The sequence below is a fragment of the Macrobrachium nipponense genome, chromosome 9, assembly GCF_015104395.2.
Source record: "Macrobrachium nipponense isolate FS-2020 chromosome 9, ASM1510439v2, whole genome shotgun sequence".
Taxonomy (NCBI): domain Eukaryota; kingdom Metazoa; phylum Arthropoda; class Malacostraca; order Decapoda; family Palaemonidae; genus Macrobrachium; species Macrobrachium nipponense.
The window spans coordinates 23,146,686-23,165,909 of NC_061110.1; the positions used below are offsets into that span (position 1 = coordinate 23,146,686).

Below are 19,224 nucleotides of genomic sequence, written 5' to 3' on the forward strand. Positions count from 1 at the left end.
GTTACATCTCAGACTCATGTAAGGGTTTTTTCAGTTCACATATTTCACCCTTGAATTTATAAGAGCATTTTTATCACATGACAGTGATGTTCAGGCATAAGATTACCTTTAAAGAATAAGAAAGTGCTGTGTTTTTTGTATCTTAAGACCATCATGTAATATCTTTGTATTTTACCATGTGCCTTCCTAATTCATTCATCATTCATTCATTCATTCATTAATGTATTTAGGTCAGTTCAGGAATCTGTTTCCATTTTAGTTCTCTAATTTCTATATATTGTCATAGCTGGAGAAAAGCATTATGAGTATTTTTTCACTGACTGATGCATCCTAAGATTTCTTATTGATGTACAAAAGCCATCTTGATATGTCATTGTAAAATTTAAATTTTTCTATATTTTTCTGTACTTGGGGTATTGTACATATGTATTATTCCCAAGTTCTCAGTAAATAATATATAAGGTAATCCTAGTATATTATTTTTAATGTTTTCATTTTATATTTGTAATGGTTGCTTGGCAATGTTGATATGATGTACAGTAGTATGAGATAAGTGATAATGATATCATGCATCTTGTAGATATAGTTACGAGTATATATGGGAAATATGTAATGTTTTATACTTGGCTGTTTCAGCATGAAGTTGTCTAAGTTAATGTTATAAGTTTGCATTTTTAATGTTTTTCTAGTCATCTTTGATTCTTTGATTATGTTCAGTTTTATATTAAAGTTTGTTTTTATATGCTGGATATATTTTATATTGATCATTCCTAAGGATGAAAATATGATAATGAATCAGACAAAAATGAGCTATCAGTGATAATGTCTGTGAAAGGGTTTTATATGTTGTTATTGATAGTTGCATGAGGCTCACTGGGAGGGAGTTGGAAAAATTTAAGGAAGTTTAACAGCTAATTGGGAACAGACAAATATGCAAGCTTAAAGGTGTGAAATTGAAGGTCAAAGGGATGCAGCAAAAAATTTTATACTGCCACATACAATAGTTTGACAAGCATACGTTAATATTAATTTTTAAACGTGTCAATACTTGAATGGATAACCAACAAAAACTAGGCACATTTGACACTTGAGCCCTCGGACATTCATGATCTGAGGTGTCAGACCAGCAACATCTTTTAAAAACCAGCAAGGTAACACCTGGTATCAAACTTCTCAAGAAAAAAAGATGTAAGGTGATTACTAATGGAAATCATTCATAATCTTTTCTCTTAAGAAGGGGTGGCTCCAGAAAGTATTAGCAAATTGGTTTTCAAGAAGCATTTACAGATGAGGTTGTGAACCCCATCACCATCAACATGAATTGCAATAGCAGAATAGTTACTTATTTCGTATGCATACCATTTAATTGTTTATAGGTTTATTTTCATCTTTAAGACTATGCAATGCAGCTACACCTGAGGAAAGATTTGGATCCATCTGTGTGAGTTGCATAATGTGGGCCTTATGTTTTTATATGTTGGTGGTTGTTTATGGTGTTCACAGGTATATGTGTAACTTCTGGATACATAATACAAGTGTGTATAAACATGTATCTTACACATATCCATGGAGGGGGAACACACAGTGTTCGAGAAAGCGTTATATTTACATTTATATTGACTCAAAATTTCTTTTGGCTCTAACTAAAAATGGTGGTGGATGACAGTTTATAAAAATGTCTGACTGAAAATCTCTTTGGTTGGTGAACCAGTTGCGTTCTTATATCTAATCAGCCTCCTCCAGAATGTGATACCTGTCAAACCAGAATAACTGTGAAACACATTTTATTTGAATGCTCTAAGTATTCACATATTAGACATAAATAGTTTGGGTCATCTCCTAAAATGCAGGACATTCTAGGAGATGAAGACTCAAATGTTTGCAAGATTTTTAAATTCTTAACAGATACAGATCTATTAAAACATACATAAATAATTTTATTAGATATAGATCTATTAAAATATATATTAATAATTTTATTCATACAAATTTGTCTTAAATGTGCACAGTAATGTTTTATCTATTTATTTATTTTTTTAAACTAAATGACTAAAAATATATTTTTTTAATATGGTATTTTTAACAGATCTTATCTGCATTAAGCAGCCGATTGGACTTAGTTGGAAATGGCTGCTTAAACAAATAATAATAATAATAATTTTGATGGTTACTAATTCTCGATATAAAGAGAGAGAGGAGGTCTGCTAATTTTCTTGAAAAGATTTGTATAGAGAGGAGTTAAATGTTCCAGTAAGCACCTCAGTGGCATGGTTGCTATGGTGTTTGCATCCCACCTCGGTGGTCGCGGGTTCGATTCTCGGCCATTACATTGAGGAGTGAAAGATGTGTATTTCTGGTGATAGAAGTTCACTCTCGACGAGGTTCGGAAGTCACATAAAGCCGTTGGTCCCCGTTGCTGAATAACCACTGGTTCCATGCAACGTAAAAGCACCATACAAACAAACAATAAATGTTCCAGTGCAGTGTCAGTCCTTCATTGTGAACTGGATCAAAGCTTTCCAGTGTTAAGGCTGGTGATGAGAAAAATATGTACATATTTGACTTCCATAGTCTAAAGCAGATAGGACAGTTGTTTGTATGGTAACATCAGGGTTGATCTGTCAGCTCCACAAGTTATATGTGACTGCTTTCTTATCAGGTTTTAATGAATTTTTTTGCTTCTGGATTTTATGTATGCCAAGTGGATTGTTCTTCAAGTGTATATCTGATATTAAACTTAAGCACCTTACAGTTTGACACAGATGTGAGACTTGTTTTTTATTTTTAGTTCAGTTTCATAATTCTTTTTCCATCTCACATATGTATAAGACATAACTGCTTTAATTTCTTTCTGCAGCAGATGTAAGCCTACTGTAGAGGCCCAGAAATAGACTTTTGTGATGGCAGTAGGAAGTTTTTGTTACTAGAATATCACTGAAAACTATTCTTAGTGCGCAACAAATGTTAAGAGCTTAGTGAACTTTGATAGAAAAATAAAAGATATCTGGAATCTTCATAGGTAAAGCCAGTTGTAATCTGAGTAACAACCTCATAGATTACCTTCTAGGGTTTGAGTGAGATGACTGAAATTCGTATATAGTGCACAACCCTAGGCCACATATTAAGTGTTTAAAGTTAACAGAAGTATGTGCACAGTGTAAAGGAATCTTTAGAATTTTCAAAAACTTCATTCTGTAGCTGCAAAACTATCCCAGACTTCACAGTGAGCTACCAGAAACAAATGATAAATAAATAAGTACATCTTAGTTTAACCAGACCACTGAGCTGATTAACAGCTCTCCTAGGGCTGGCTCAAAGAATTAGATATTTTTACACAGCTAGGAACCAATTAGTTACCTAGCAATGGGACCTACAGCTCATTGTAGGATCCGAACCACATTATATCAAGTAATTAACTTCTAATCACCAGAAACAAATTCCTCTGATTCCACGTTGTCATAGCAGAGAATCGAACTCAAGACTACCAAATTGTTAGGTGAGCACATAAACCACTCGTTCAATGAGGGACTAGAAATAAATGATAAGGCTGTAAAGTTTAGTTTAAGTGTATCAAAGAAAACGCAAGACTATCATATCTGTTGACAAAGTAATCCCTCGTTAAATGACCAAGATGCACCAAAAATTTTCTAGGCGGCAGAGGAAAGTTCTTATTCTACTACTGGCTGTTTTGAAGTTTGTCACCAATTGCTTTTCAAAAATTGCTGTAAAAGAGAAAATTAAAATATCTCTGTGACAGTAGTTTTTTTTTTATCTACAGAAGATATGCTTACAAGTATTTGGTAGCTTGATTGGCTGAATATAACATCGAAACAGCATCACTATCTGTCATACAATCACTGGTCTTAATGAAAATTCATTTAATAATCTGAATTTTTCATGAAATATGTACATACTAACATCTGTTAAAAACATTATCGAGGCGAGAGATTTAACAAAAATGTGTTAAATACATAAACCTAGTTCGAAACTAGTACAAAATTACATGGTCGCCAGAGTGAACTCTCAGAATGGGTTATGAATACACATCAGTTCAGCATGTGTTGTGTATACATTCTAGTAAATTGGAACAAATCACACCAAACTTTAGAAGAAACATGTAATTACAACATGTAGCTACAGTTAGATATAACCACATCTCTGACTGGAATGGAATTGAATATGTATAGTGTTTAGGCCTAAGGCCAAGCACTGGGACCTACGAGGTCATTCAGTGCACCATCCCTGATTGGACTACAGTGCACAACTGCCTGCCTCCTACCGTGTTGTAGTTGTAACCTGAAAGATGAAAATGCCTTTGAGTGAGATAGGTACTTAATTAGTTAAGAGTTTGCCAGTCGTATTGGCACAATCTCTGGCGCTCACCGAATTCTGCAAAAGTGCATCAAAATAACATTAATAGTAAGACTATTTCCTGTCACATTTTGCATTCTGTGGCCAGGCTCTACACAGAACTAGCCAACGTTGCTGGGAAAACTGTTGTCACAGCAGTTCATCGTCCTGTGGCCAAATATTGTCATCTTTGTTTCAAGATACATGACCACAGCAGAATAAGGATTAGCCTGTGCTGGTACAGTCCTTTATATCATATTGTCGGAGCAAATTCCTTTCATAGTGACGTAATTTAAAACTGACTCGGGATGGAATCACTAAAAACTGTCAGTCTTTCAAGGATTAAGGTTAAGTTGACAACGACCACATACCTAAGTTTGGTATTAGTATTTGGTAGACAGCTAGCTTGGCAACTAGTTCTTGATCTAAGAATACATAAAACGCACAGTATTTCATTGAATGACTTAGAAATTATTGATCAGTATGATTTTCGTTAAGATCAATGATAATGAGCAGTTATTTTCTCAGGCGACTTCTGTAGTACAGCAGTACTGAAGTGTGTATATTAAACTTATATCTTACTTCATATAATTATGGTATGGGGTCAGTTCCTCTTCAGGACAGATGGACTCCTCTTAGTCAATAAGAATCTATAAAAATAAAATCCGAGTGGATTTTTCTTGTTTGTCGGCCCTGGATGGAGATAGGTTAGGTAGGGAATCGGGGAGGGGGATGGATATTGGAGCAACATGACACATCCACCCTCCTCCTGCAAACCTATAATTGTGTCTGGCCTGGGTGAAGGCGGGGTATATAGGGCAGGCATAACACATCCACCTGCCTCCTGCAGGTTTGATTGTCCGCCCCCAGGTAGGTAAGGGAGACATGAAGGGCAGTACCGGGTTCCAGTGCAGCATAGAGAGAAATCAGGCTCATTAATATTATATAAAAATATGATAATAATAATAATAGTGGCCAGCATCACACAATCAGGCATGCAGTGAAAATAAACAAGTTATGGAGAGTGATAAAAATTACAACACTAGTTTTAACCTGCATTATTATTATTATATTATATTCTCAAGATGAGCCCTATTAATGTGGAACAAGCCCACAGGGCCCATTGACTTGAAATTCTAGGTTCTAAAGAATGTGGTGTTCATTTAATTGAAATAAGTATTAAAGGTAACCGGAAACAGCATGAAGAGATCAATTAAAAATTAAAATTGATAAATAGATTAAAGTGTAAGTGAAATATTACTTTATTACAAGGAGATTTGTTTTACGATTATACCTATGGAAAGAACCTAAGGGTTTATAGAGGGAGGATGTTCCAATCTTGGGAGGGTACCTATTGTTACTTAGACCTCGCATTGAACCCTCAATATCTCTCAAGTAGGTGGCTGCAAAGGAACATGGGCGGGGTGTGATGGCCTGTTGTTACCCAGACGGAGCACAGTTAATTTATTTTACTTCTAATGTCCTTAATTTTCCGTAAAATTGATTCTATCTTTAAGAATGTATTGTCTGCACCATTGCATGCTGCAAGCGTGGTGCTACTAGCAAGGATCCCTTGGTGGTAAAGTATTAGTCATCAGGGTTGATGTGAAGCGTGCAAGTCCTTAGCCACGTAGTGATAGACACTCGTTGGGAGATAAATATTTTGTAGATTGTTCTTGAAGCATGGATTTTGGTATCAGGTCTTTGCATGTAATAGTATCTGCAGTGTCAGTTTCCTCTTTGCAGGAAGATACGCTTACAATCACTGGCTCAATGGTTGGAGGTTAATCAGATGGCATCCATTCTCTTTCGAGTTTTCATTTTATACTATAAGTTAATGTGTTACATTTACCCTTACTTATGGTTAAAGGAACAACTCGGCTTGATGATGAGATGCAATGGATATTTTAGGGCTGTTGCCTTTGTATAATAAGGCGCCCTGTGAGGTTATGTTAGACTTGCGATAATTGTACGCTAAGTCGGTTGGTTATGACTTCCATACTCATTGGAGTGTCTTGGGGTTTGATGATAACTTACGAAGTCAATATCTTCTTTGGTTATGACGACGGAGATGTTTTAAACTCATGATGATAGTTTCTAAGTTCATTCAATCTCTTTCTGATGTGAGGTTTCTAGTAGAAAAACTGAGTACAAAAATACATCTATTCTTCTGAAATTACATGATGAAATTTGTACAGGTCTGCCAATGATGGCTTGATCACTTCTACATGATGAGAATCAGATAAAATTGGACAGGTCTTCTAATGATGATAACTTGATGACTTCAGCTCTACCATCTGGTTTACAAAACATAAAGGAAGCAGACAGTAGCTCGAACATACACACAGATGACAAGTCATGTAGGCCGTTTGAATTATAGGTCACAGTGTTTGTCTCAAGCAAGACGCTTGGACTACAGTTTACAAACAAATGAATGACCACAGGTGACGACAACTAGACACTGACTGATTACAACACGCCATCTTAGCCTACTTTATCTGGTCTGATCACATTCCTGCAAGCAATCTGGTTGACCTCTTGGGTCACTGGTTTTAATTAATCATAGTTTTAGTTTTTATATATATGGAATAACATTCCATATTTTTATTATGTAACACTTACATAAATGTTCGGTCGGCTACAAAACCAACCACTGAATATTACTCAAGCTTGACTTGCATTTGACTTATAGGAGTGTGATACAGACATATGTGAATATATATAGATATATAGAAAATACTTATAAGTAAAAATTTTCATGGTGTACACAAATACAGATTCAAGTAATAAGATATAAGACATATGCATATGATGATATTCGTAAATAATAATGATCACGTGATATATACTGATACAGTTTTTCACTTCAACTCATTAAGATACATATGCTACAGAAATTACTAATGTACTCCTGATAATTGCATAAAATAAAGATTAACATGATAAAAATCATATTTCAACTGATAAAAATCTTATATGAAGTGATAAAAATCATATATAAACTGATTTAGTAATTGATTTATTAATTTTTATGCTAACTGCAGTTATTGGTAAGATAAAAGGTAACAGATTGATTATAGGCTACCTGATTTATTTATACATATATATATGGATTCATATAATTATGATCAATATATGTGCACTTAATACAACTGATTAACATAAATGACTAATCTAAGTGATTAATGTAGGTGCACTTTAAATAGATTCCTAGTGCATACACGCACAGATATATTTCGATTCTGTTATTATATATGGGATACATGACCGAGGTTATACCCACTGCACATTCTAGTGTTTCAAACAACTTTTCGTCCATTACAAAGTTCCAGACAACCACCTATAGCCAAATGAAATGGCCAATTCCAAATGGTTAAAAACAAGGGGAAATTGCCTGGGCAGGGTCCGACGTTTTATTTTGCGCCCATACTTCTCCTCTGCATCCTATGCCATACGAATACGTTTGCGATGAATAAAATCATCCCCAGCACAAGTCCTGTGCCAGCAAACGTAGAGTTGGATATCCTCTTGGTCGTAATTGTCAGAAGTATGTTCCTTTTGTAGTCGATTCCGACAGTTGCCGGAGCATTCCGCATTAAAACGAGATTAACGACGGGATACGGGTGTCGGTCCAAGAAGTCTACGAAATAAGCTTGTTCACTTATGATGGTGCTTATTCCCTTCACATTGTAGGCGATTGTTACTTCAATGCAGTCGTCCGCAGCGACGAACGGATTTTTGAAGTTGTAGACGATCTGTCCGGGCATGCGATGTGAAACTCTTGTACTGCAGGGTACTGTAACCAGGTTCCGTTAATCAGCCTGTAAGTGAAATTATACTTGTCACAAGGGCAAAGTAAATTCAGACAACATCCAAATACGGGAGGGAGAAAGCCATTAAGAACCAGACTTAACCCACATGAATTCGCTGATATTTTATGGAATTCAAAAGAGTCAGCTGTACAAACATTTTTATCCATGGCATTATAACAATGAGTGAACCTATCCAGGTCTCTGACGACCGTAAAAATATCCACATTAACAGATATCAATACAAATCCCAAAGAAAATTCGATATTACTGGTAGTAAGTTACTAGACAAAGAAGTGTGAAACGAAGTTATTTGTAAGATTGCCAGGCAACATAAGAGTCAAGGAGAATATTAATCATGATTCTGTATTTCTCTACGCTTACTGAAATTAAGCTGTGATAAAATCCGATCCTATGTGCCCCTAACAAAAGGTTCATATTCAATTTTCTCGCGCGCATCCTCTGAAGTTAATTTTTTAGGCAGATGCTACGAAAGAACCCACTATGTAACTAATTTCTATATAAACTTTGGGTTTTTCAAGAAAATGTGACATTTTCCCATGAATGTGATCTACTTGAATTGTAATAGGCTAATGTTACAAGTACATTTTTCATACCCATGACCTGATACTTATAAGTGTCCGTTTACCAAAGTCATAAGCCGATTTATTGACTCTAATTGTCTATGAGTTTCAGAAAAATTAATTCATTTTGATGTTATAGAAATTCTATTTGCTTATTTTGTTCATTAATTTTAAAATGATTGTGGTTCCTTAACTAAACTTGCATTGCACACACGATAAGAATAGGTTATGGCTATGTATGTCACTGTGACCCATGAACCACATGTGAAGTTCATGAGCTAAGCATTCCTCTCTCCAGCTGGCTTGTTTTGTAGGCACTAGACAGCACACACTACAGATGAATCCTGTGTAGCGGTTTATTGAGGTTAAAAGGAACAATGATGATTCGGCAAACGCGCCAGGCACCTTCAGGACTGATGACGTCATCACCTGGTAGGAGATTGCTCTCAGCCAGCTTAAGAGTTACGTTACTTGCTGTAATAAATACGACTTTAGTACTTTCAAATGATAGCCATGTATAAATTGGGTATTTTTTGTTTTAATACTCCACCCACACGAGAAGAATGTCTGAAAAAAACAGTACCAAAATTGAACAATATAATATTAGTTTCATGTTGGAAATCTGCAGGATTTTAAAATATATGTAATTACTTATGTTAAATTAGATATTCCTTATTCAAACTAATGAGAAGGGTTTCCATACAAATTTTATATATATTATTTCTCCTGTAAGATCCATATAAGATTATTCACATAGATATACATTTTCACTTCTAGACTTCCTGACTTTAAAATCTCTTTTATTTTTTTATTTTTTTTTTATTGACTACGAATATAAACCACCGGGACAGACAATATGCCAGTAGGTTTTGATATGTGTTTGAGCTTTTAGCTTATTTGTCGTTAATATCCCTAGAATACTGAATGGACTACTAAACTAAAGCGTTAAGTTCGAGTTCAAATCTTTACGCATATATATTTGGATATTTTATAAACACTTACTGCATATGGTTACGTTTTGCTTATTGATTTGATCATGATTCCTTTTTTATTATAATTTGTAACCCTTCCAACTTCTTACAGAGTATATTATATCGACTCCACTTGTATCCATACTTTATATATATATATATATATATATATATATTATATATATATATATATATCTATATATATATATAGATATATATATATATGTTATATATATATACTATATATATATTATATATATGTATGTATATATATATATGATAAATTAATGATTGGCCTGAATATGTGAAAAAGTGTTCTAGCAGCGTACCGTATAGGCTACTTGCGGTATCATTTCTATAGATACATGATATGAATGATAAAGGTATTTAAAACCGCGAGACCCGCTATAATCCAGTTCGGATTGACACTTTCTTATTTATCCGTTCTACCAAACCGATTGACTCTGGGCAATAAAATATGGTATTGGTTTTCTTAATGGAAAGGAATTCACACAACGAGTTAAGGAAATTATTATTGATTTACACCACCCGAGTCAGAGATTATCATGTGTTGAATTCCATGTTTACTGATGTGGCACTCATAAATATTCCTAGCGCACTCAATTGCGGTGTTTGTCTTTTAGTGCTATTAATTCTATGTAACGTGTCAGGGCAACACTAAGCCATTATTATTATTATTATTATTATTATTATTATTATTATTATTATCCATCAGTCTCTCTCTCTCTCTCGCTCTGTCTACTTACATATATGCGTACATATGTATACATACACACACACACACACACACACCACACACATATATATATATATATATATATATATATATATATATATATATATATATATATATGTACGTATATAATGATAATAATAATAACAATAAATAATAATAATAATAGTAATAACAATGACTATTATCATTACTCTATTAATAAAAATAAAACTAAGGTGTCAAGAAAATTGATCCACAATACTAATTGAACGTAAGTAAAATTGAGAAAGAAAAATTTGCCTCAGAAAATCCGAGAAGAAATAATATTGGGCTATAAAAATTGAGATTAATAATTTTATTTGAGTTAAAGTTTAAAGGGAGGAGAAGATAATCACCTCCTACGAGAATTCCTACGTCGGGAGAAGGGCTTCCTCAGTCAGAAGCTCTGGGAACGAGAATCCTTCTTCATCCCAACTTGAAGACGAATCATTGCCGGGAGCGAGGAGCCTTCCTCGGATCGAAGGAGCCACTCGCCAGTTTCAGAAACTAGGACTAGTGACGTCTAACGAATTTGGCATAACATTAACCATGTTTGCTATACTTATCGTTGCTTTTTGCTCACTTTTGTTAGTTGCCTGTGGATTGTTTAACTCAATTGTTGAGGACCTAATGATGCTTTATTTGGCTGAAGGACCTTCGAGTGGACCACAGGATTTCGACTTTATAGCTGAGGAACTTGTTGTACCCGAAATTATTGTTGATGAACGGGAGAACTTTTGGACGCCAGGTAGGGCCGTCGCCATCACTTGTATGAGTGTGGCCTTGTTGGCTGGTCTGGCGGTGGCTGTTTACCGGAGATGTCGACGACTTGGAAATTACATTCACGAATTGGAAGAAGACCTGAAAATGGAACGAACCGAGGTGGCCAGACTGAGAGATCGTCTGGAAACTCAACAAGAAGGGAACTTGAAGATGGAGGAACGCCTGGACGAGATGACCCACGATATCCAATTGTTGGGACTCGAGCGAGGACGTCTGGATGCTGAAAAGATGATGCTAGAAGACGTTCTGGAAAAGAGTAAGCTGAAGGAAACGGAAATGGAACGTCTCTTGAACGGAGCTAAGGACCAAATCGAGTTTCTACAAAATCAAATTGTAGAGAAAGATCTTCTGATTGAACGGGAAGCATTGGAAAGAAAAGAAATAGAAAGTCGTTTGGAAGAAGAGGACAAAGTTAGAGGCAGAAACATCCAGATTTTGGAAAGAGAGAGGAATCTTTTCCAGGAGAGGATGGAAAGCGCTCTGAAGGAGGGAACCGAGCTCGCCTCGAGACTAATGGAAGCTGAAGCCACCAATCGAGAATTGGCTTCGGCGAACAAAGGCCTCAAGAGGGCGAATGACCAAATGCGAGAAGCTCTGGAAGAGAAAGAGAAGGAGGTCGACCATCTGGAAAATTTGAAGGAAGCCTCTGCACAAGAAATAGCTGGTCTCAAGAAGGAAATTGAAAAGAATCAGTACGAACATGAGAAGAACAGAATTTTGAACGACGAAGTTCAGCAAATGAGAAACTGGGTTGCTGAACTAGGAGGTCAAAACGCCAAAATGGAGGAGGAACTGGCCAATAGAGAACTGAAAATAAATTTACTGAAGAAGTCCTTAAAAAATGGAGAAGGCGAGAACAGAATTTTGAATGACGAAGTTCAGCAAATGAGAAATTGGGTTGCTGAACTGGGCGGTCAGAATGCTAAGCTGGAGGAGGAATTGGCCAGTAACAAACTGGAAATGAATTCACTGAGGAATTCTTTACAAAATGGAGAAGCACAGAATAGTATTTTGAAAGAAGAAGTTCAGCAAATGAGAAAGTGGGTAGCTGAACTAGGCGGTCACAATGCTAAGCTGGAGGAAGAATTGGCCAGTAACGAAAAGGAAATAAAGTCATTGAAGAATTCCCTAGAAGCTGGAGAAGGAGAGAACAGAATCTTGAAGGAAGAAGTTCAGCAGAAGAGCAACTGGGTTGCTGAACTAGGAGGTCAAAACGCAATGATGGAGGAAGAATTGGCCAATAAAGAACTGAAAATAAAATCACTGAAGAAATCCGTAGAAGATGGAGAAGGACAGAACAGAATTCTGAAAGAAGACGTTCAGCAGATGAGGAATTGGGTAGCTGAACTAGGAGGTCAGAATGCCAAGATGGAGGAGGAATTGGCTAGTAACGACCAGGAAATAAATTCACTAAAGGAGTCTTTAGAATGTGAAAAGGAGAAGAACAGAAGTTTGGCTGAAGAAGTTCAGCGGAGGAGAAATTGTGAAGCTGAACTAGGAGGCAAAAAGGCCAAGCTGGAAGAAGAGTTACATGATAAAGAACAGGAAATGAATTCACTGAAGATTTCTTTAGAAAAGGGCGAAGAGACAAACAGAATTTTGAGAGCAGAAGCTCAACTGATAAGAAACTGGGCAGCTGAAGTTGAAAGTGAAAGGGCTGAAATAAAGAAAGAGTTGGTTGAGAGGGACCAGGAAATAACTCTTTTGAAGAATTGTTTAGAAAATGAAGAAGAGAAATACAGAATTCTGGATGAGGAACTCGAGCAAATGAAGGCGCAGCTGGCTAAATTGAAAGGCATGAATTTAGATATTACAGGAGAAGTGACCGAAAAAGATAAAGTGATAAAGTCCATGGAGAATGCTCTAGAAAACGAAAAGGAGAGAAACAAAGAGTTAAGGAAAAAATTGCTGAAGCAAGTTGAGAGACTTGATCGCATCGTGGCATTCGCCCAAACCATGGACAAATAATTAAGACATGGATGACAACAAAGGGTCACTCACTACCTTCCGCCAAAGTTTGAGACAGTGTGAAACCGTCAAGTGATGCAAGATGGAAGGAATGAACATGGAAGGTGATGAATGCTGCTGCGTCATGTTCCAGAGGAGCTGCGATCTTCTTGGCCCATTCGATGGGCTTGAATGCAGGATGGGTGTTCACTGCTGCTCCCCCCAGCAGCAACCAGCAACGGTGAGGTCCCCCCACCTCCCACACACCCATCCTGCAATCAAACTCATTGACTGGGCCAAGAAGATCGCAATGCCTCTGGAACATGATGCAGCATCAGTCAAAATCCTTCACATGGGCTTTTCATCAGGCATCCTTGACGATTCTCTCGTCTCCCTGACGGAAGTAGGAGGACCTTCTCTCAGGATAAAATCCAACAGCTGTTTGGAGGAAAGAGGACCAGCTCTCAGGTTGAGAGCCAACAGCTGTTAGGAGGGCCACAGGGACACCAGAAGGATACCAGAGGGATACCAGAAGGATACCAGAAGGATACCAGAGGGGTACCTGAAGGATACCAGAGGGATACCAGAAGATGAGTCTGAGGTAGTATCTAGAAGACCGGCTCTGCAGAAAGTCAAGTATGCTATGTCCCTTGATGCAGACTTCTAATAGAAGATCTCTGTCAAAGCGGGCAAATAGTCGGATATCTAGATCTATTCTTGCAGATGTCTTCCTTCTGGTTATTCTGTTGGAATAATCTAGAAGACCGGCTCTGCAGAAAGTCAAGTATGCTATGTCCCTTGATGCAGACTTCTAATAGAAGATCTCTGTCAAAGCGGGCAAATAGTCGGATATCTAGATCTATTCTTGCAGAAGTCTTCCTTCTGGTTATTCTGTTGGAGTAATCTAGAAGACCGGCTCTGCAGAAAGTCAAGTATGCTATGTCCCTTGATGCAGACTTCTAATAGAAGATCTCTGTCAAAGCGGGCAAATAGTCGGATATCTAGATCTATTCTTACAGATGTCTTCCTTCTGGTTATTCTGTTGGAATAATCTAGAAGACCGGCTCTGCAGAAAGTCAAGTATGCTATGTCCCTTGATGCAGACTTCTAATAGAAGATCTCTGTCAAAGCGGGCAAATAGTCGGATATCTAGATCTATTCCTACAGATGTCTTCCTTCTGGTTATTTTGTTGGAATAATTCAGGACCAGGGTGTCTCAAAGAGGGCCTCTTCCCCTTGGGGAGTGTCCCCCTAGGGCTTCCACAGGGGAGGGATCAGCAGTCCCCCAGGGGAAGATTCTCCCATGTCACGGCGAGAGGAAAATGAATCCTCCGTCCCCCATAATACACAAATGTAATATGGAGAGGGTGGGTGGGTAAGGGACCGCGGAGAGTGTGACGTACAAATAACAGAAAACGAGCTTAGATGAGCTTAGTGGCCCATTATAGGCCCATAAGCTTTGTTAAGCTAAGTGGCCTATTGTAGTTTCATAAGCTTAGTGGCCTATTGTAGGCCCATAAGCTCAATTAATCTTAGTAGCATTTGTAGGCATATAAGCTAATTTAAGCTTACTGGCCTATTGTATGCAAATAAGCTTTATTAAGCATAGTAGCTATTATATGCAAATAAGCTTTGTTGAGCTTAGTAGCTGTCCTGGTTGATCACTACCTCACAGAGGCCATTCTGAATGAGGTATACCTCGAGGAGGTATCTGAGATATTCTCCAAGACGAGGAAAATCTCTCATAAGCTTAACAAAGCTTATGGGCCTACAATGGCTACTAAGCTTATGAGTCTACAATAGCGTAAATAAGCTTATATGCCTAGAAAGGTTACTAATTTGTTCTAAGCTTATGGGCTTACAATAGGCCATCAAGCTTAAATGAGCTTTGGGCCTACAATAGCTACGAAGCTCATCTAAGCTGATGGGCATACAAAGGGCTATTAAGCTAAAGGGCCTACAATAGGCCACTAAGCTTAAATGAGATTATATGCCTACAAAGGCTACTAAGCTTATCTAAGCTTATGGACCTACAATAAACATTATATTGTAGGCCCATGAGCTTAGATAAGCTTAGTAGCCCTCGTATACCCACAAGCTCATTTAAGCTTAGTGGCTTATTGTAAGCCCATAAGCTTATGTAAGATTAGTAACCTTTCTAAGCATATAAACGCATTTAAGCTTAGTGGACTATTGTTGACCCATAAGCTTTGTTAAGCTTATAAGAGAATTTCATCGGCTGGGAAAATCTCTCAGAAATACCTCTGCGAGTTAGTCATCAACTAGGAGAGCAGGGACGAGGTAACCCTTGCCGAGAGGACTTCCCCCAAGTTATCTCTCGTCCCAGAGGGCCTCTTCGAGGTAATCCTGAAATTAGATTTCCCAGAGGTAATCAATTTCCCGTGGATTGCTTCGGCGAGGTGGTCCTAGCCTGGGAGGGCCTCCACGAGGTAATTCTTGCTGGGTAACACCATTACTATGTCATTCTTGCCTGTGGGTGATGACCTCGACGAGGTAAGTATCGCCCCTGCAGGCCTCAGAGAGGTAAATAATCTCGAGAGAGATCTTGTCCGATGAGACATCAAGGCATTAAGCAAAGAATGACTAGTCTAGTGAATCTCTCTCTCTCTCTCTCTCTCTCTCTCTCTCTCTCTCTCTCTCTCTCTCTCTCCGTTGCCGCTTTTATATATAATGATAATAATGATGAAGATAACAGGGAGGTTTATGATGGAGAGAGAGAGAGGGAGAGATTGATTGTCGGAATGGAATATAGAGTTTAGGCCAAAGGCCAAGCACTGGAACCTATGAGGTCATTCAGCGCTGGAAAGGAAATTGAGAGTAGGTCAACCTTTTGCTGTTGCGCTGTGAAATCATTGTTAGGAGAGGGTTAAGGATGGTAAGATGGAAGAAGGGTAATATGAAAGGAGGTACAGTAAAAGGAATGAAAGAGGGTTGGAAAGAATCTCTCCTTGGAATCTAAATCAGCCTTTTATAGTCTGCAACATGATGACTGATTGGTAAGCTTGAAATACTTGACTTTTTTTGTACTCACGAAATTAAGTTACAAAACTCCCATTAATATGGTACAATTCCCCCGTGTTATTTTGGCGTTTAGATATTGTTCATTATAATAACCTTTTCAGAACGCATTCATGAAACAAAAATGATTGCACGCCATTTTCACAACAACACTAATTCGTAGGTTAATGACATGAGTACCATTACAGTCCAGGCAAGCAGCCTCTGGGGAGGTCCTTCCTTGATAAAGGTGCCCTTATTTAAGAGATGGTTTCCTTGTGGTTCAGTTCCTGACATTGCCCTCATTTCTCGCCTAGCCTTCGTCGTGGCGACAATATATGGCAGCAATGGAAACTTCGCTGGGTGATAAGGATGTAGAGTTACATAGAATAGCTGCTGCAGTACTAATTCATTTCAAAACAGGAAAGAAGCAAAAAGGCATAACAGAGTGTAGTCTAAATATTGCCTATTAAAGAGAGATGTCTATTCTCATACAATATTAATGAATAAGGTCAAATTAGACCTGGGGATTGGCTCAGTTATTTATGATATAGCCTATACCAAATTGTCTATCGCATGGGAATTTTTTATTTTCTGTCGTAAGATTTGGACTTACACCGGTCTGTAAATAGCACCGCATGATCTAACAATGAAATGAATAAGGCTTATAAATAGTTTATTCATATTCTGGTCCGAGCAGCTGAGATCCTTACCAGGCAAAGTTCAGCGGCGAACTGACATAAAAAATCGTTGGTTACCTGTCCACACGAGCGATCATCTGTCAGTCGCTCGAAAAACTTTAGGTAATTCCATCAGTTCATCAGTTTTGTCGAGTGGACTGGCTCCGCCCACAAACTGTCGTCCACACGTACGTACGTTTTAACGACAGTTTCGATGAACTGACAGGTAAACCTGTGCGTGAATACCCGGCCTTGCATTAAGCTTTTGGCATGTAACAGTCAGTGAAGAAAGTTTAAGGATATCGATGATTCTAAAAAAAGGGTTATATGATTCCATCAAATTTTCATAATTGTACATGATATCACATTGCCTGGAAAAGCACGAATGATTAGGAGATATGATATACATAGAATTAAAATGACAATAACAACACATAGAAAGTAAAGAGGTTTATGAGGTCTTTGAAAGTGTCCCTTCACTACCTTTGTTAATACCCAACTGTTGTTCTTGCTGTTGTCATTATTCCAGTCGTAATTCAAGAAAATCATTGATATCGAGGAAGCAGAAGAAGATCTTCGGAATTTTGTCAACAGCATCGCGATGTCGAAGTGGCTTCCACTGACTTCACTCCTGCTCCTCTTTGTCCTATGGACGGAGACAGTGGCTCCAGCTCAAGTGGATTTTGAAAGATTGGGCGACTTGGAGGAGACAGCTAGGCAAGCGCCAAGTCGAAACACCACCGGATTGATTTGGCCTTGTGTCGTCGGGGGAATCATTTCTGTAGCCAACCTCGCTTCCTGTGACGACAGGGCTGTGTAGCTCGCAAGGGCCGATGTGGATTTAATCATTTCAAAACCTGCTCATTGAAGACAATGACTTTGTGTTCTGGATTGTGCACCTGCTGCGTCCGTGAGTAATATCAATATAAAAATGGTTTAGGCACTTTCTTTTATTCTTACATTTATGTTTACAGCCACTGCTCAAAAAAAGAGAAACATGAACTGCACATGAATGCTATGTGTGAAATGCACCCGCAGGATTTCAACAAACATAATGACTCAGTATCACTCCTTCCAATGCTGCCTTAATTACGCGAAAAGACATTCTAAAAATTCACGTTGCATTTTTCTCTGCAATAATAAGCCAAGGAATCTGCTGTAACCAACATTTCATTAAAGGATACCAAGCAGTGATATTTATCCAGATATATATATTTCGTATGGACGCTTTCAGATAAACCATCTTCATTATCATTTGGCTCATATATATATATATATATATATATATATATATATATATATATATATATATATATATATATTATATATAGGCAGAGTCATAGTAGTGAATTAGAAATCTTAAACCATTGCTATATATAATATATATATATATATAGATATATATATATATATATATATATATATATATATATATATATATATATATATATATATACATATAATATATATATATATATATATATATATATATTATATATATATATATATATCTTATATATATATACATATATATATATATATATATATATATATATATATATATATATATATATATATATATATATATATATAGGCAGTCATAGTAGTGAATTAGAAATCTTAAACCATTGCTATTTTCATGAAATCTTCTTGTAAACTGAAAATATTTCAAACAAATTATCATTTGATATTCGTAAAATAACTATAATTTAATGATTATGGTTAACAATTCTGTTTCACTGTAGTCATTACTTTTGAAGCATAATTCCTTCAGACACATATTTTTCTGGAAAGTTCCAGAAACCTTTATGACTTAATGTCTCATCATTATTTTCCCATCCCAGCATAAATTCTTCAGGGAGACAGGCAGGCGCCAGCATCCATAGCATTTCAAAGACGACGAACTTGGACCGAGGAAAGGACAACACACGTTCCGGGGACACTCAGCGATCCCACTGGAGCCACAACTTTCTGAAGATAAACTGTGCGAGCGATTGATGAAAGCACAACTCTGTTTTCTGCAGAACGACTTTTCGAAGAAGAGAATGGTCTGATTTAACTGAAATCATTGCCTGCAGCAGAAAGTAATCAACACTGCTTCATAATGCAGAAAATGAATTGTTTATCTCACAATTTCAATTTAGATGATCTGGTTGATGGAACAATTAAAAACTGGAAAGTAATTAGTTTATTTATGATAGAAAAATGTTTTAGAAGTTTATAATAAAACTGAGGCATAAGTTTTCCTGTATGTAAACGTATTCTAGATAAAAGTAATACCACTTTTAAGAATTTTTAAAGCATGAA

The 19,224-nt window shown here is 36.9% G+C and overlaps 1 protein-coding gene across 1 annotated transcript; it reads left to right on the forward strand.

Moving 5' to 3' along the window:
• The first annotated feature begins 11,122 nt into the window (after nt 1–11,122).
• On the forward strand, nt 11,123–13,240 carry LOC135218033 (filamin A-interacting protein 1-like). The gene has a single exon (XM_064254177.1). It carries the CDS (start codon nt 11,123–11,125, stop codon nt 13,238–13,240), a length of 2,118 nt encoding a protein of 705 aa, XP_064110247.1.
• The last annotated feature ends 5,984 nt before the right edge of the window (nt 13,241–19,224 follow it).